This window comes from Trachurus japonicus, chromosome 7 (genome assembly GCF_045865225.1).
Source record: "Trachurus japonicus isolate A0001 chromosome 7, Traja_1.0".
In the NCBI taxonomy this organism is placed as follows: domain Eukaryota; kingdom Metazoa; phylum Chordata; class Actinopteri; order Carangiformes; family Carangidae; genus Trachurus; species Trachurus japonicus.
In genome coordinates this window covers 16,896,969-16,916,765 of record NC_140913.1, presented here as the reverse complement: position 1 = coordinate 16,916,765, position 19,797 = coordinate 16,896,969, and the positions used below count along the sequence as shown (strand labels likewise).

At 38.3% G+C, this 19,797-nt stretch overlaps 1 protein-coding gene across 1 annotated transcript; it reads right to left on the bottom strand.

Annotated features, from left to right (window-relative positions):
* Nucleotides 1–481: 481 nt before the first annotated feature.
* LOC146984483 (N-terminal EF-hand calcium-binding protein 1-like) lies at nt 482–17,800 on the bottom strand. The gene is made up of 12 exons (XM_085781611.1): nt 17,342–17,800; nt 14,282–14,306; nt 9,133–9,241; nt 8,101–8,126; nt 7,709–7,806; nt 4,560–4,818; nt 4,284–4,363; nt 3,453–3,506; nt 3,217–3,329; nt 2,969–3,046; nt 2,716–2,807; nt 482–1,757 (listed from the first exon to the last, which is right to left on the bottom strand). Exons 1-12 carry the CDS (start codon nt 17,474–17,476, stop codon nt 1,729–1,731), a joined length of 1,098 nt encoding a protein of 365 aa, XP_085637737.1. The 5' UTR covers nt 17,477–17,800; the 3' UTR covers nt 482–1,728.
* Between the last annotated feature and the right edge of the window lie 1,997 nt (nt 17,801–19,797).

Here is a 19,797-nt window from a genome sequence, read left to right as displayed (position 1 = left end):
TAGAGATTATGTATTAGGAAAGATTTTTAAATTCCACATCTTAATCTGCTTATTTTTGCAAGATGCTGTGAAGTCCCCGATCTAATAAGACCAATATTTAGATTGTGACTGTGATTCTCAGCTGCTGTGATTCTCAGCTGCTGGTGCAATGAAAACTTTGACAATTATGTTTCTGGGTAAGAAGTGTTTCATGTTGTGTATGCTACCTGTCTCTGAAGAGCGAAAACCAGCTACAGTAATTGCCCCAGATTAAATTCCTTTTCTTATTTTTACAAGGTATATATTTGGTAAAGAGAAAGGAAAATAATTTCCTCCAGTTTCTTTGACATTAATGTCACAGTGAATCTAATACAATTTAAAATTAAAACAAAAAACAGGCCAAAACTATACAAGGAAAATGTTCAACATTGCTAGACGTTTTTCATTATCACAATTCATTCATTTCATTCAACTTACTGTAAGCAAAGAGACAAGTAATGCATTTTTTCATGCCATCAACATGTCATGAATTTTTATTTCATGCCAGAAAACAACCATAACATCCACATAACATTTGTATATTCTTCATAAAAGAAACAATAAACACTTCAAATAAAGAGTGAGCACACTCATTCCTCTCTTTATCAGAGCATCCGAGGCTCAGTAGACTGTCATAGTGTACATTTACCAATTTTCTACAACAATTACACACATCTTACAGCTTCCAGGAACTACTGTACACAATCTTATATGTCTTATGTCATCACACAAAACTGCTTAATTTCTGTACTCAAAATATAAATTTCTATTTGTGTGCACTGTACCATTAAAATCTTCTGATCACACACTGGAAATGTAAAATAATGGCTTTTGAGTTTTATTTATAAAGTAACCGTACAGGCAAACTGCACAATTATTTGGTGAATTGTTATTGGTTTGCTAATGTTTAACTACACTTCAGTGCAGGTCTTGGCTTGTTAAAACAGCTGTTAATTATACTATACGTTCAATAGACAGACTACAATGAATGTCCTTTCCTAACAACAAGGTCCATGTTTCATAATTTTTCTAAAGTGCAAAAGTGACACACGGATGATAAAGGTTTACATATGGACCGTCATTGTTTGTTAACTTTTTTCTATCTATTGGCTCTCTAACCCCTCAGCAGAAAACACCTGGTAGCAAAGCTTTGAAGAAGACAACAAAGCACAATACCACAGAGAGAACAAGGGAAAATGCAGGTTAACCCTATCACTATTTTTGTTTTTGTCTGCACTGAAGAATGAGTGACGGATAGCAATGGATGTACAGATCAGTTGTTTTTCTATATTTCTGTGGCATCTTTGACATTATATCTACTCTACAATGTTGTTTTGATTGAAATAAACTAGCACAGAGGAATAAGAAATCATGCAGTTTTTTATATCTTTATTCATTGTGTGTCTATTAAATCAGAGGCAAGAAATGTGCCAAAACTGAGAAAGAAACATTGGCACGGATTCCAAACACACAATCAATAAAATATTGCATTACCTCAATTCTTTCTACTCCAAGGTTTTTGTATGTTTCACACTTGACTGATTTCACGTAGCAGTCTTCTTTTTTTATAACCTTGGAGTGTGGCTTTGCAAAAAACAATCCTGGTCATGCCATGAGGAAAAAAATATATATCGAGGAACAAAAAAGGAAAAACAATTATTCAATTGACTCTTCCTCCTGCTCTTGTTGTGTTGAAAAGGAGCTGCTCTGTCAGTTGTTGTTCATAATCCACCAAGAGGCTGTAAAATGAAACAAATGATAAGCATCTGTATTTCATGGTTTGTGCTAAAGGAAAGTAATTAACAACATGAATTTCTGTTATAGTATATAAAACATTTGAACTTATCTCCTTAAACATTAAACCAGCATTATATTTTCTTTAGTCAAGTGTGTGCAGCTGAAACAAACTTTAAAAGAAACCTTTAAAGTTGATATGCTGAACTTGGCAACGATTTACCCATTTAATGTCAGATAGATCAAATATTATTATGTTATATAGCAAATATTACTTTTGAATATAGAATCATTCTGGTTTCTGGCCACCAGACTAATTTAAGTCCAGTATTTACATTCCCTTTAGCTCTGTTGTTTGTCTCTATCAACCCCTGAGGGAACTATCTGGCTCTTTGGCAGCCATGTTCGCCAGCTAGTTTGCAAGTGAACAAAGACAAACTTTCTGCCTGTGTGCTGAGAGTGAGACAAAACAGTAAAGATACAAACTAGAAAACAAAAACAAGGAGCTAAGGAGAGCTACTCTGTACACCAGGATTAAAAAGGCGACAAATAACACAGGTTAGATCAACTGTTTGTATAAAAATAGTGATTATAACAACATAAGAGATCTATATTACATAGCTGTAAAGTCCCTGAATTCTATTGTTTGTTTCCCACAAAGTATTAATCCAGGAAAACATCATCATAATCATCTAACATTTATTTTCGTCTGTAATCCTCTCCCTCATTAACCACTGAGAACGTCTCTACATTGTGTGAGCCAAATACAACACTATTTTCCACAGACAAGGCCATGGTATTTTTTCTGTACTTCCACAGTTTCACTGATAATTGTTATTAATGTAATGTGTTAATTAATGTAAAGTAATCATTTCAACCATGGTGGATTCATGTGGGATTATTCTGAATGAAACAGCAATGTTTAATCACTTAGAGATTACTGTTTCAAGGTCTGGCCTCTACCTGGGAGGAGCATGGTGGAGACCATCTCCGGGTCTTCCAGTGACTCAATAATGCAGCGCTGGAAGGTCTTGCTGATGGACGACTGCAGGTAGCTGAGGAGAAACAGAGGTGGCGAGGATGAGACTTTCATTTGCCTCTGAGCGAGGCAATAAACCTTCAAAGAGAAACTGTGAGCAGCTTGGTGTGCTGGACATGTTTTGGTTCAGCTGTGAAATACTGAGTGTGTTTTCTGGTGAAGCCCTTCTGATCCTACCTCATCCAGGAGAGACGGTCCTGCCAAAATTCATACATGATGAAGCATGATCTGTCTGGCAGATTCTGGACTGAGACACTATAAATAAACAGACGGAGAGAGAGAGAGACAGAGAGGGAGACAGAGGGCAGCTGGGGTTACAGTATGTGGTTTGTTTGGTGAAATTGAAGCATTTTTAAAGTGGCTGCATCAGTTCACAAAGAGATCCTGAGGCAAGCAAAGGCAGTGAGGCAGATAAATGGACCTACTGCAGGTTGTTTAGTTGGCTGCTGGTGGCATCTGTGTAGATTTTGAGAGCTTGCTGAAACTGCTCCACATCCCTCTCCTTCACAGACAGTTGTCTCTGAACCAGGAGAATGTTCTGGAGAAAAAGCAAACCGACAAGTACCTTAACACTAACAGAGCTGTGTGATATTTGGTTCTATGTGAAGACATAAAATCTGATGCAGTCATAAGAGACAACATAAGCACAAGTTGGACTCACCGATTTATACGTCCCTGCTAATGTGTCCTCTTTGAGAGGTTCAAGATGTGGACTCTGAAAATGGGGCATAAATATTTCATTCAGCCATGACAACGCAGGGATTAGGAGTTCAACCAGTTCAACTGATTCCAGCAGAGGCCTGGCCTGTGTGTTTTGAACAACCACTGTGCCTTGTCAACTCACTGAAACTCCTCTCAGTCAGTGTCCACTTTAAGTGGAGCCCAGCATGTATTCACAGGCAGTCACCTTATGCATGGTATTTCGAACATTTTGCACTTTTTCTTTCTTTTTTTTTTCTTTTTTTTTACAAGTCATCCTCTCTGACAACATGTCGGTTCCCCTCTAGCAAAAACAGATTCAGGCTCATACAGCTTCTTGACATTTCTGTCTGTTACAGCTGAGCCTCTCAAGTAAAACCTGATCTTCGCAAAGAGCAATCCTGCCTGGTGAGTAAAGCCTTTTGGGTACAACGTCTTCTGACTTTTTGAAAATTAAATTGTCCAACCTCACACTGAAGGGCTGGTCTAGCTTGTAGCTTTTTTTGATGAAATGTTATTGTAATATTATTAAGGGCTTAAATACTTGTGTGTGTGACCTATTTTAAAAAGATTACAGAAAACATTAAGTTCTCAAACCACTGTGGTACCGCTCCACAGTTTTAGAAATACAATTATTCCCTTATTCTGAAAAGTTAGATGAGAAGATCAATACCATTCTCAGGTCTGTACTGACAAACCAAGAGCCAGGTTACAGTTAGCCTAGCTAAGGGGAAACATCAAGCCAGGCTGTATTCAGAGGTTAAAGTATCCTCACAACAGTTTTCATACAAACCTCACACTCCAGTTTGTCTATGAGTTGCTCCAGTTGGTTGATCTGGGAGCCCCAGTGGTTGTCCGGCTCCACACTGACTCCTGAACAAAGAAAGTAAATATGAGCACATCACAACACAGGACACTAAGGACAAAAGACAATTGATCAAAGCATCACATGTTCTGTTTTGAATCACCCACTGTGAGCATCCTCCTGAGCCCAAGATCTTTTCAAACTTGGGCCCGTACGTGTCATATTCACATCTAGTATCTTAATCTCAGTGATCCTGGAGTGTACCTGTGGTGAGCATGCCAGAGTAGGGGTCAGTTGGTGAGAGACACATGTTCTTCTGGATGCGTCGGCTGGGGCGTTTAGTCAACCTTTGGACAGGCAGGTCCTGGGGCTTCTTCAGTATCCTCTTCCCTGTGCAGCCCTTGTCATGAACAGCATCCATAGCACAGTCCAGGGATAACTGAAGGGACTGCAGCTGGGTGGAGGTCTCCCTCAGCAGGAACCGCGTCACAAACTGACCCAGCACTGATGAACCCTGATACTCCTGTAGGGAAGAGCAAGGCTGAAATGTTGGCAAAGAAGTGTTGTTGCTCATTGTTTCCTTTGTTAGGGTTTTGCTTTATCTCCCCTTTTCAATAATTAATTAGATGTGCTGTTTTATGTATCTCATTGCAGTGCTTTGGTGCAGAGGAACCAGTTTTAGGGACCTTTCTGAGCATTGTGAACTTTTTTGTTGTTGTGTTACTCCACATAGATTCAATTTTGTCAGATTTCGTTTTGTGGATAATGACGCCAGTCACACACACCAGCATCACCGCCCTGTGGTGCAGAGAAATAGAGTTGAGAAGAAATGGAGGAGAGACATTTGAAAAGTGAGTCCTCTGTTCTCCTAGCAGCAGGGGGATGATGCACTGTGAGTAATGAACCTCAGTCCTTTTCTAAATTTCTCAAAGACCTAGTATAGCAGCTAAAAAGAAATCCTTTTTATATAATGGCGCTGTTGCAACAGAGAAGATACACGTTACTCTGCTGGTTTCATCATTTCACTTCATGTGTTTTCAGGCAATATGAAAGCACCACTTCACGTCAAAGATTTTGAATTTAATAGCTAAGGCTGATCACAGAACGGCTGCAGAAGTATACACTATTTACAGGGTAAAGCAGAGAAAGGGGGGAAGACAGGGAGATGGATGTACAAAGTCAAGAGATAAAACAGAGTAAAAGAAAGTATGCGCCTGAGTGAATAATGGAAATGTATTAAAATGGAGGATAGGAATTAAAAGAAGAAGAATTCAGAGCAGCTTCAAAATGTGTATTTGTGGTGCAGTGACATCTGACGTCAGATCAGTTGGACAGCTGGGAGGGTTTGTCAACCTCAGATAATGTCATCAAATACGTTCTCTCTCTTAGAGCAGCACAGTGAATAGTCACTGCATACACATAAAAAACTCCACCTTATTATTATAAGACTGCAGCCACATCCAAACACAGTCTGCACATGATTCTCTCTCCTTGCCAAACAAGAAATACATAAGAAATAAGTAATAAATAAGAAATAAATATTGGCTACTTGGCTTAACACAGAGAGTTAGGGGAGATCAATAAAGACTCAGCTGAGCTATTGATGTCTTAGTGGAAGCTCTCTGATGTTGATCTCAACTGTGTGTGCCTAAAACAGCATGACCACAGCTCTTCAGCTCTAAGCCTTTAATCCTCTCCACATCTCATAATATACAATATACACTCCTACTGCAGCAGGCTTCATAATAAACATTTCACGATGCTCCAATTAGCATGTTTCACAGCCCAGAGCTAATGATTCCATGACACATATGGAGATAAATGCAAAAGGAACACTGATATAAACATTTTTAGCTCTTATTTATTGTGAGTGTTTTTCTTCATTTCAATTCAGATGAAGCATATACCATGAGAGTGGTGGTAGTGGTTTTTAACAAAATGCAAAGAAAATAACACTCCATGTAATGTCAGACTGCCAACACAACACAATCTGTGCTGTCATGTGAAGATAAAGGACACACAAGTGCTAAAAGCAGTACCGTAATAACATTGGACAGCCTGTGTTGCTAGAGGAAATCTTGTTTCCATGTGAAGGTGATTTATGCTTGCCTGAGTATATTGCAGTATTCATGCGTTCTGGCACGTTACAGGCTCTCAGACCTACCTACCTCCCATTTTCATGGTCTACTTACTGTTTACTGGCATGAGAGATATAAATGATTGTCTTATAAGTGCTTCCTCAGTGCCTGGAGTCTGCATATATTAATGTTTTGAATTTATTTCATTAAATATCATTCTGTTTCCTGTCGATTAATTTAATTATCCAAGAATGTTTTGTCTCATTTTTACGGAATCTCATTGTCACATTTTTCTCTCCCCCAATGTTATCAAACCTGTAGTGTTGTTGTTTTTTTGTTGCTGGTTTTTGTTGTTGTTGTTTTTGTTTTATGTTGAAAATGCTTCTTATTATATCTATTGCTGAATATGTTAATTAAATAGTTTGTCAATATAAAATTACAAAACTTCTGATAGTTAAGTTTTGATAAATGTGCTTCTAAGGTTTTTTTCTGTATTTTCACACCAGCTGATTGTCTTTAAATTTTTATTCTATATTTAATTTTATTCAGCTTTAATAAAAAAGATCATAGAGTAGCATGCGATCTATCTGATTACCACTGTCAGTCACAGCAAAGTCCAATATAGTAGAATCCATTTTACTTGTTATACTGGGTTTTTTTTTTTTCATCTATCACGATAATAAATTTAAAAAAACTACCCCATGTAACACAATGGTATGACAAGTTTATTTCATTTTCTTACCATTCTACTGCAGCCTCACATAAGTTGATTTACTTCCTCTTTACTCACTGTTCAGTTGAGTTACAGAGACAAACATTTACTATGTCTTAGTTTAGTTTAGTTTAGTTTAGTTTAGTTTAGTTTAGTTTAGTTTAGTTTAGTTTAGTTTATTATTACGGGACAGTGTACAATACCATTAATCAAGAACAGAGAAGAGATGGTTGTACCAGATTTAGCCACTAGGGCTAATTTCCATCTGTAGTCCCAACATAAAACTCACAATACAATCACAATAAAATAAAATGTCTCCCATAGCAACAAGCTGACATCAGCTGTCCTGTTATAGAAAGTCACTTTTAAAAGTACAGCTCATCTTTTCAGGCTCTGTGGGATTATGTTTGATAATGTATAATTAGTGAAGCATGCTGGGTAATTTTGTTTTCTCATGTACCACAAGCCAACGTGGCCTGTGTGGATGTCTGGAGGGATGAAGGATGCTGATGTTCTGAAAGTCATTGAAACGTTTAATAGTCTGCTGATGTCGTGCTACTTTTGAATTGTGCTTTGACGTGCAAAATCTACCACAATGCAGAGGTTAAATCATCATCACCCACCTCTTTAGTTTTATCCATGGCCTTCAAGATTGCCACATTCAACTTCTCCAGAGCAGACAGGACGTTTACGTATTCTCCCAGATGTGGGGTGAAGTACTCTGAGGAAGAAGATTTGTTCCCATGAGCACAGTGATCACTGGTGTTTCTCACAGGAGGGATATCAATACTGACACTAATGGCATTAGTAGAACTAAAGCAGTTTGGTAATAATCACATGATAATTGGCGAGTCACTGAGCTGGGGTCTCAGTTTGTGTCATGGTTATCATCAGACAACTGAAGCCAAGAGCAACAGCTAAAACCAGGAAGCCTGGGCTTGAGCAAGTTTACATGGTTTATAAAAAAAAAATTGACAGTGAAAACAATAGCACACAAAGGATGGCAAATAATTACCTGAGAGTTTGTCTATGTCCAGGTTGCTGTGAGACAAAAGAGACAAGAGAAAATAATACATTGGGAGATAAAGGCAAATAGGTTTTTGCTATTAACAGTTCTCATTAACAGTCAAATTAGTATTTTGGCTCATGCCCTGAAACCAGAATAAGTAATGGATGGTGGATGAAAATGTCATCCACCTCATGTGCACTGTGTGTTTGGTGCTAATAAGTATGTTAACAGAATAAACTAAGATTAGGTACATTTCACCTGTAAAACATTAGGCTATACATCTTATACATCAGGACATAGGTGCTACATGTTAGCATGCTGAAGTAAGCTGAAGCTGAAGTGCAGTATAATCGAACTGTACTAATTTTAACAAAATGAGATTTAACTGACATTGACATAGGAGGGCAAAATGTCTGGGACATCATATTTGTATACTTTAATTTAATATCATTAATAATTAAGGGTTAAATCATTTGAAAAAAGTTTCAGTAATAGAGAGGGGTAAAATGCAATTTAATTTGATTATGTTTATATGTTAATATGAATTTTCAATCAGTCAGCACACAGCATTATTTTTCAAATTGTAGATAGTAGTTGAGAGTCTAAAAGTAAAGTTAACAGTGCGGCTAAAGCTCTTACACCTAAGAGTTGATTCTTTATTATGATTAGCTGGTACTTCACTGATGTCTCATTTCTATTACATAAATGTTGCGTGCAGTCACAGACACAAATGCCCCTCTGGTTATTTTTTAGCTGTATTACCAAATGTTTATTATTGTAATAAAGCGTTTTCATGTTTTAATTGTGAGCTGGAGGCACAGACAAATATTAACATTTTCCATAATCTTATTGCCAACAGAGAGTTGCTAACTCAAGGGCTTTCACGCCAGAATTAAGGCTCTCTATGGAATATTGACATAATCTTCACTGAAGTGTGGTGTTGACATTGCACTGCCAGGCAGCGGGGGAGCAAGTGGGGAGGGGGGGGCTACAGATGGTAGCAGAGTTGGAGGGTATCCAAGAGGAAGATGAGCTTACTCTATCTGCTGCCTGTCGATGGAGTAATACAGCTCCTGCATCTGCTCGTCAGTGAGGATACCATCAGTGAAGTACGACTGGAACTCCTCCAAGGACAGCTTCCCATCGTCTGAAAAGAGACACGCCCATACAAATGATATACCACTGCAGCCTGAAAGGTTGTATCACCTTATTGAGGAATTTGTCTGATCTTCAAAATAATGGGATAACGGTTGGCTTTAAATTCCCTCAAGGACAAAACCTGAGGCAATTACCTACACTTAGAAGCCTTTCCCTCAAAACTGAATAAAGTTAGATACTTGATTTCACCTGATCTGACTCTACTGCAACAAATGATTCACTGCTCTTCAGAGTAATAATACCCTCACTGAGCAAAACAATTTCTTTGTTAAAGGTACCATGTCTCTGCTACCACTTCCTCAATACTGAAAATAAACTGCAAAATACAGTACCAATAATGTATATAACTGTTTACACTATGAGCCATTCCTGCTTGTACAGTAAAGTCATAATCACTTACAAACAATCTGCAATCTATAATTGTCTGTAATCTGTAATTTTATACCTTCACCACGGTGTAGTTAATGTCATCTTAAAGGATAAACACAGTGATAAGTGTCTTCTAAAGGTAAACATGGTCTGCATCTCGTCGTGAGCTTAAGGGGTTGCAGCATCCTGAGAAAATTGGGAGCAGGCACAGAGGGCCAGTCTGAGTAGTCAGAGCAGAGCTCACAAACAGGCCAACTTCAGATGATAATGAGATCTTGTCATCTTTGCTGTGAAAGCACTGAAACCTTTTGAGACCCAGCTCTCAGCTCCCTGCCACGAAGCAGCGCTCTGACAGATAGGCCTGAGCTAACGTCATATCATCTGTTAGTTGGTGAGAGCAATCTACTTTATTGCCAACTCACACTGCGGATGTCTCTAGACGATGTGATGTATTTTATGGCTTCTTAGCACGAGTATAAAATGGATTTAAGAAAAGGTAGAGCTGCACAATATGCAAAGAAAATAATAATCTAATCATTTTTCTGTTTTTTCTGTTTGCTTGTGAACAAACATGCTTTTTTATGTCTGGAGAATATGGTTTGTAGTTATATTTGTTGTGTATGGTGCTAACAATGGACAATGATGCATAACACATCTCAATAACATATATTAACAAAAGAAGATTGCAGTTCCCGCAATGTTTTGGTGTATTGCAGTTGCAATTGATATTTCCATTATATTGTGATTATTTGTGCAGCCTTATTAAAATGCAAAGTGTCACAAAATGTCACCTTTTTTAGCTGTTGCTTTCTCAATTATTGTTATATAAAGCTCACATGCTTACGGTGACAATCTGTGTGTTTAGTGAACATCATGGTCTGGCTACGTTAAATATCAACTGAGGGAGCTATTTGCTGAGGCAGAATCATAATTCCTTTCTCAAACGTCCCTGTAAAAATCGTCTTTCCACATGGTGTAGGAGTAAACACAGTCTGTTGCACCTCTGACTCATTCTCCAGCCTCCTTCACCAAAGTTCCTTTAATGTAGATTCACACCCAATTAAACAGCTCAAAAAACAAGTTACAGCACAGCTCAGATGGCACATTTTGCAAGTGCTCACTGTTTCTCACAGAGCAGAGCTGCAGTGGTAGCGCGGATGATAGCTCCTGGCTATAGACGGTGTTGGTCTCCCAAGCTAAAGGACAGTAAGCTGCCCGGCATGTGTTTTGTCTGGAGGATTTCATTTTTTTAATTACAATGTGCAGAAATGAGGTGTGGAGGCACTAGATGACAATTAGTGCGGAAACAATTAGTTGATTTCCAATCAGTGAGATTATAAACTTCAAATGTCACTTCAAAATTACTTCCAGTATGTTAAAGATCTTTTGACTCCTGCCGTGCCAGTACTGACTGTTGTGTTGTTTTGTATAGCTCATATAGTACTAACCTTAATTTAACCTTGGTTTGCTGATAGGACTTATCAATCATTTAGATAATCATCAGTTAGTACTGTCAAAAGAGGATTGGTCACAGATGGAATGAAAAATATCAGACCGTATGTGTGCACTGACCTAGTGAAGCTCATGAATAAAAATTCAACATGCTGTAAAAGCAGACGACACAATTCCCTCCACACGTGTAACAGCTACTCTTTACTGACTACGTTGTGTTTCAGTGGCACACACACACTGAGGCTGTGTGTTGAGTTGTTTGATTGAATACTACACACTTTTGATTACATGCCTTGTATGTGGTGTATGTGTGTGTTTCTTTTCCGATGCCGTATTATGTGAGGAAAAGAGCTGGGCGCAGTCATCGACACCCAGTCATCACACAGCGAGATTTAATTAAAGAACATGCAGGTTTTCCAGTAATTTACCCTGAGGTTTGTGACAAACAGCTGTAGGAAAATGTGTTTTTGCTCTGATGGATGATAAATCAATACCTCACAGGAGACACATAGCAGATGAGTCGTTTTAATTATCTCACTTCACACTGGATAGAAAAGGCTCTCTAACTGTGACCTAGATGAGAATCTACCTGCACTGACGCTTATCTTTCCAAGAACACTTTCCGTGAAGGAATCCTAAAGTGTCAAAACTGAAGCAGCAGTAATAATTCATGAGTGCCCACGGTGCAGTTCAGGGTGAAAGAGAAAAGCATAGGCTGGGAAGTAAACACAGATAAAAAAAATAAAATACTACATAGAAATTGAGCGAATCAACAGAATTTAATTTCAAGTTGTCTTTGTTAATATTGAACAGTATTTTTAGTTTGAGAATGAATGCACCTTCATACTGTTATCCGTTTCAGTCTTTCTTTGTGCAAAAATGCATAAAATTCTTGAGTTTCAGCTTCTCAAATGTGAGGATTTGATGCTTTTGTTCGTGTGGCAGTAAACTGGATATATTTAGGTCTGCTGGTGAGGTCTTGTGTGCCTTTACAATCCTCTCTGCTACAGCACTATATACAGCTTTGATTAGAAACCTGCAAGTGAACAAATGTGTGAGGGAGAAACCTCACAGTGATTCTTATTATCTGAGTGTCTGGAGAGAAAAATTAAAGCGCCTCCTGAATTCTTATATCACCTTTCATTTTATATTACAAATATCTCAAGGAAATTTAAATCGATTGCAACTGGACGCAATCGATTTAAATTTCCTTGAGATAACTATGACCTGGACAAATGAGAATATTCACAGGCTATATTGCAAATGTTTTATAGCATTTCTTTTTTAAATACAGTAAATCAACATTAACAAGAACAAATGATTTAAAAAGTCAATCCATAAAGAACTCACCAATAAATGGCCCTGACAAATCATTTTTAAGCTCACTGCATGTGTTAGAGCTCAGCTCAGATGATAACGCTTCAGTCTGTTTAAAAGTCCCCTGAGGGCACATCTGTGACTTATCAGTAAATGGATCCCTCTTCCATGAAAGTTCATTTATTTTAAAAGACATTTGAAATAATGTTCATAATGTTCATTTTCATGATTGTTGGACATGGTTTGGTTTTTCCTGATGAAATCTACAGTAAGCTCTAAAATCACTGATCACACTTTCAGTTGTGTGGAGCATCTATGAGCACAGCTACAAAAAACTAATCTCAGCACAATGCTGTTAAGTAAAAGCTTTAGGTCTTTACTTCTTGTTCTTGTACTCATGCAATTGTCTTTTTTTCTGTTAAAAAATTTAATTCCTCATTACAATAGTGTGGAAAAACAGAATGTATAGTGGGTTGGTAGCCAGCCCTCATTATGTGGTAAATCCGCAGTGCTTGAGGCGTATCATGACAGCCCACTCAGTGCTGATTGGAAGGAAGCACTTTCCTCTCGGGTGCACGACTCAGTGAGTTTGGGAGGACGTGAACTAAGCAGAGCTCGGCTGCAAATTGTAGATAACTACTACCACAAATAAGCGACAGAGTTCTCCTCTCACTCCTTATCTTCTTTCTTTGTACAAAGCGTGAAAAATAAAAGCTGTATATGAGTGCTGGTTGGAAGAAAGATTAAGAGGAAAAAACCCGAGGCTTTTCAAAAATGGATGTAGTATAAATACAACATCTGTTTTCTATTAAGATGTCACACCTCTGTTGTGTTTTCAGTCATTATGTTTGACTAATAATTCACAATGTCTCATCATCACAACCTGAGATGAGACACAACTTGAGGAAAGAAAAATCCAAGCACCCTTAGTTACCATAACTCCAGCTCCTTCACAACAGAACAAAAGTAGGCTACCTCAGAGCTCTTCAATAATTCACAGACTGAATTTTTTATTTTTTTGATCTAAATATCTCCACATGAGCTGCGAGGCACCCCAGACAACCTTTGCTCATGGCGGCCCATGTTGCATCATTAATCCAGCTCTTATGTAACACGCTCACCGTCCTCCTGAGGAAACTGATCACAGCTTGCGGATAAGTCAAGATGCATTAACAACTGCCCCCTTTGCATTCTACCTTGCATCACATACATGGTGCACAAATAGAAAATGAAGAGCAAAAATGTTTTCTTGTTCGGCAACACTGTTTTTCATGCAGAGATGGATGCTCCATGTTTCATGAATATCCATGTTTCCCCTGGAGATATTTAGGGGAGGGAGGGGGACTCTCCTTTGAAGTAAATGTAACATGGTAACACATTAATCAAATGTAATGGTGATATGTTCCTGCAAGAATTACATTAAATTCACATTAAGCAAGTCTCCAGCGAATTTGTGCCATTTAGGGTTAAAACTGCATTTTCGACAAAGAAAAACAACATGAGAGCAGAACAGCTGAGACCACATTTACTTTATAGCGAGTTAACATGATAAATTAGTGTACATATATGTTGCAATATTTGCTGGATATATGTGCACTGCATGGTGAGCAGCCACACCGAGGGAGTTCATCCTGTGTAATCCAGTCACATCACGAAACCAAAAAGATGCAGCTGCACCTGACCTTGGATATTTATATCCTTTCTATCTGGATCTCTCAAGGATGGCAGTAAAACAGAAAGATCCAGCAGGGTTATTTAAATCTCCTCAGTCTGAACACAACCATCAAAGTTGTGCCTTCTTTTCCTGTATCCTTCAGCTCCCTCAAAGAGGTTTTAATTGAGTTTAAATTAGCTGTGTATTCCAATTAGCTGTGTGTTTTTGCTTACTCACCATTTTTGTCAGCCCGGCGGAATATCTGCAAGAAGACAAGAAGATTGTGTTTAGGTTTTTTGGTCTGGAGGCACAAACACTGGAAACATTATAAATATTTAAAGTGATACTAAGAGATATTTATTTTGGGCAACCAAGAGGAAATAAAGTGTCATCATGCGGCAACAGAAAATGTACAAAGATATTGTATACCGCATTACTGCACACAAGGGATTTTTGTTATTGAGGCAGTAATGCAATGAGTCTCCCCAAAAGTCTTTGCATGTAAGAGAACATTTAGGAGGAGCTTTTATGTTTTCGTGAACAATCAAGCCTTAAGATATTTCAGATAGATTTAGTTTGTGCAAAATCTGTACAAGCAGAGTGTGACTATCATTTTCCCCTTCGATAATGTTAGCTATCAACACTGTAATAGTTCATCATCAACCTCCTCACTGCATATCTCCAAACCTGAGAGAAGTCCGATCTGTTGGAGTGTGAGGTGTTATGTGTGAGTGGCATCACTTTCATTTTATCCCTTCTTCTACTCAATCCACCCATGTGGACCACTGAGTCCAGTGGCTGGTGATTAGCTGTATTATCAGAGTAGAATGGAGCACTAAAGCCAGCTGTCACCTTTCAAGCCCATCCGAGTATAACGGCCTGAACATGCTCTGCTCACATCCCATTTTTAGCAGCATCCCTCCTCCATTCAAGACACATCTAAGACTCACAGCAAATCTATAGAAGAAAGAATATCGGCAGAGCAGAAACACTGCACTGAATTTCCAAGATGTCTGTGCAAATAGAGGTAGATTGAAATAAACTAAATAAATAAATGATGGAATAAAATTTTTTGTCAAAATGAACTGTAAGACACATGTACACATGTAGCTAAGACATGAAAGACGTTTCACATATTTTCCTACAATTCTAGATAGCTGTTTCCATTTATTTCTATAAGGTATGAAAAACACTTAGCAGACTCACAGTGAGAAATCAAGTCCAACTTCATTTACACCACTGTTTTGTGCTAATACAGTTTAATGGCAGCTTGATTTGAAAATGTATTACCTCAAATAATACTGTAGCAAACAAGCAAAAAATAAAATCATAGCAGTCAGGTAGAAGATGATGATGATGATGATGATGATAACTATATAACACGCTATATTGATGTTAAAATGAAATTGTAAAAATGATAAGATTGTTGTTGATTATTGGTTCACAAAAATCTGTGACAATAAAAAATAGTCACAATATTGGCCGTAGCCTACAGCACTTGTAACGTCCGTGGTATGAGAAGCTGACAATACAACTTTTATGCAGGTGATAAAAGGAAACCTGGAGGCCGCATTGTCACTGTAAAATCTCCCTTGAGAATAGAAGTGCTGATTTCAGCATGTTGTCTAAAACACAACAAGGAGCTGCACCATAAAATGTGGGAAACAAATTGAGAGCAATAAACACTGGCTCAAGAGAAACCTGAGATTTACTGGCCTTTACTCCCCCTTTGTGCTACTAAGTGGGAGGGTGGTGGAGTCGATGAAGGTGCTGCTGTCCCACAGAGCTGATGAAGATCTTCTAAAAGCATTATTAGCTCTATCTCAGCCAGTCCCTGGGGCCTGTTAATATGCTGCACTGACTCCTATTAGATACAATAAAACTATAACTGGAGGAGTTACTGACACTCTGAGGACATGTGCAGCATCACAGCTGCGCATAAAACAACACTGTACGACAACACTGCATCCCATCAGCCTCAGAGGCAAATTATCATCTCAAAAAAACAGCAGCAGAATACCTACCTACCAATATGAAAAATAACACAACTGTCACAAGACTTTCTTTGTTAAATTACATTCACACCCACAAGTCCTCCACATAGTCTAATTGTACTAATAGGCTGTGTTGTTTTAGAGAGCAAACACAAAAAGATTCCTCAAGTGTTCAGAAATGAGTCTGTGCAGAAGAAGAAGCCCATATATAAAAATGATCTGTGAACTATTGTAAATATGAGGTTGCATGAAGATGATTTTGTTGTCATGAAGACAGGAACATAAGAGAAAAGACTATGTGCTCTTTGTACGGGAAAGGGGTCATGGTAGGTTGGACAAGCTGCTGTCTGGCACAATCAGACTCCAAATTTCTGCAGCTCTTAGAGAATATATGACCAGCCATTAGCTACTGTAATAGGTTAAGTGAAGAAATGCAGCACTGGGCTGGAGAGAATGGATGCTAACTGCATTTAAACCAAATGTGCTCTTGCTGCAGTCAAATGATCCCATTTGTGGACAATAATCCAGGAAATGCAGTATCATATTTCAATTCATAGTTTTTGAAGGGTCCACAGGAAACCGGACGTAGAACATGTAAAGCTCCAAACATAATGTAGTGTTTTAAAATAGCCTATACATTAATAATGCATGTATGTTAGAATTGTCGTCTTTTACAATGGAGGTGTCTTCATACTGTAGCAAAATGAAAAGGCACCAGTAACCAGCAGAGGATCTATGTAAGCAATATCTTTATACAATATAATTTATATCCCTATTAAATTATTCAAAATGTTTACATCTTTCTATTTTATTATTTCTGTTATTGAAGCTTTGTGAAGAGAAGGGTCCTCATTAAAAATACATACCATATCATGTTTTATAGAGACAGTATACATATTTCATCAAGGGAATAGCCAATGTCATGACCCTCAACATTGAGAGAAAAGGGAAAAACAGCCACATTAACACTGTAATGGCCATTACCAGTGAAAGTCAGATGACTGGCATCTCCTTTGTTATTCACCTATTGGCACGCGGTCACCTTTCTTACATAACAGGGCTATATATCAAGCACGTAAATGGGAGACTGGCATGGATTTAAATCGATGTCAACCATTCATAAAGAGAAACATAAAAGGAGGGAGAATTACTTTCATTGTGTCTGTAGAAGGCGATCCCCGCGAATATTTCTAAATATAGATACACTCGTGCATGGAAAAAATGACAAAAAGGGCGGATTTTATAATAGTGATTAATAATAATGAAGACTTAAACGTGAAAAACCAGTGTGTAGGCTACTTACATCATGGAACAGAGAGATCCCTTGATTCTGATTCTGATTCTGATTCTGGTTGTGGTCAAGCTCCTGCTGCTTTCTCATGTGTTCGTGTTTGGCAGATTGAAGACACATGGTGATCATTTCTGTGCATGCCAGCATTTTCGCTGCTTTCGATGCGATTTCTGCCCTTTTCCGTAAAAATAGAAGATTGTCCTGTTCCCGAATGTATGTGTGTGTGTTTTCGGAGAGATTGTCCTTGTCGGGGTGGATGGATGGATGAAGGAGGAGGATGATGGTCCTGTGATCCAGTCAGGAGGGGATGGACCTAGGCTGCTGCCCTCTGCTTGGCTGTTGCCGACAACAGCAGAGAAAACTCCGCCTCTACACGAGCAGCGACCGAAAGCAGCAGCAGCAGCAGCATCAGCAGCAGTGATTCATAAAAAAAAAGGCCGAGGAATGCACCATCTGCTGGCGAGGCCACACACATACACGGACACAGACACACACACCTCACTGTCAGATAAACAGTTAATTACAGACTGGCTGATGGCTGGGAGAGAGAGAGGATGAACAAAGAAAGAAGCAGCTGGTTTGACATTGGTTTACAACTGTCAGACAGTTGACATCCTGAAATATCATTTTCAGACTTATACCGTGGATTCCATCAATTAATTTTGCCATTTTATTTCCAGCTGAACTTTAAAATGAGTTGATGTGACCTTTGAATACAATACAACGATTCAGCATATTGGATACTGACTTTTGTTGTGTGGGCCCACTGTGGGTACTTGTGGGTTTACTGTTGGACGGTGTGGGCAGGGCAAACCCACACTAATCCCATTAGAGCCCCTCACTGATGCCCTCAGGGCCCACATGCCCTTTGCCCTATGTTGGCTTCATGTATAAATTCCCACATGGGCCCACATATGTTAGCCCATGTGGAGCCTGCAGCAGTTTTGCCATTTTGGGGTCCACTGGAGGTTTTCTGTGGGCAACCCAGTGCAGAAAGTCCACATGGGTTAGCCTGCATGTGGCCTGCAGTATGGCCAATCCAGTCTTGTACACAGAAAGCCTATAAATGCGATGCCATGCTGTGAGGCAACAATCCTAACCACTGCAACACCATGTCACATCTTTATTGAAATAGTGATTAGATGTTGTTGACTCTTTTTCAACTGCAACCCAACACTAATGCCATGTGGGGCCCCACATAAGCAAATCTGTGTGGGGCTCACATGGCATTAGCGTGGCACTTGAGGCTCCACCAGCCTGCCTGCAGCTCTATACCGGCCCCAAAATGGGCATGTTTGCTGGGTATTTCAGTATCATGATGTTGACTTGCAAACTAAACAGAACAGCATGAGAGCAACACAAATCTTTCAGATGTTGATATAAGCACCAAAATTGACATATTTATGCCAATTGGACATAAAGTACCAATTTTTTCAGAAGAGGAAAACCAGTAATCTTTTGAAAATTGCCACCATTTCGATGGCAGTCATTTGCATCATAGGAAACATGTTTACCACTGAATATTACACTAAGTGCTGATTCACTTAATCATGTTTTCTATGTTTTTTTGCCTCTTCACAGCTTTTGTGTGCAGTTTTGAACAAGCAGTTACCAATAGGCTACATTCTGTAAAACTGGTCAACAGTCAACGAGATTTGTTCAAGCGTAAAAGTTAGCCTACCAATATGAGCCATATTGATCAAGATGTTTTTTCACCATAATACCCACAAACTACATTATGATTGTCACAAATTCACATCCTTGTAAAATCAAAAACAACATCAACAAAATCCCATAATAATTGAAAGCTTGTGGTAGCTTAGTGGAGAATTTTACTTACTCTTTTGCACATGTACAGAAACCATGCAATTTTCTGAAATGAATAAGAAATACATAATCTACTGTGAATGACAAAGTAAGTGTTCAGAGGTTTTTCATAACATTTTTTAGATAAAAGTTTTTATTTTATTATTTATTTTATTATTTCATTTTAAAATTGAGCCAAAGTGAATAAATAAAACTGTATCACCTTACTATCATACAAATAGTTGTTGTCAATGTTAGATAATACCGCAGATGACCAGTCTTCATGTTGTGTGGAACAATAACACCAACAGTAAACCATCCTAATACATTATTATGAAAGAAAGAATTATTAGAATATTATTTTTGTATAACTTAAATATATTGACAGTAAATGTACACACACATGAATACATGTTGGAAACAGGAATTTTTACCAAAATGGGAAAAAAAAAAAAAGGTTTTTAGCCTGAGGTGCTATAAGTGTGTATCACCAGTCATGTATTAAATTGCCAAACACTGCTAACTGTTCAAAGATGTGCCACTAGAAGAGTTATATTTATTCACACACACATCAAACACTTATATCTGCCAATGTGTGACAAAGTTTGCTACAAGCAGCATAATTATTTTTAACAGTTTAGACATCAAATAGAAATGTCCAC

Bases quoted from the DNA above. Each gene is read 5' to 3' on its own strand.
- LOC146984483 (XM_085781611.1), bottom strand. From the start codon at position 17,476: ATGCTGGCATGCACAGAAATGATCACCATGTGTCTTCAATCTGCCAAA. The intron at 14,307-17,341 runs GTAAGTAGCCTA...GTCTTCTTGCAG, and splicing joins GGATCTCTCTGTTCCATGAT to ATATTCCGCCGGGCTGACAA. The intron at 4,819-7,708 runs GTGGGTGATGAT...TCTTCCCTACAG, and splicing joins CCATGGATAAAACTAAAGAG to GAGTATCAGGGTTCATCAGT.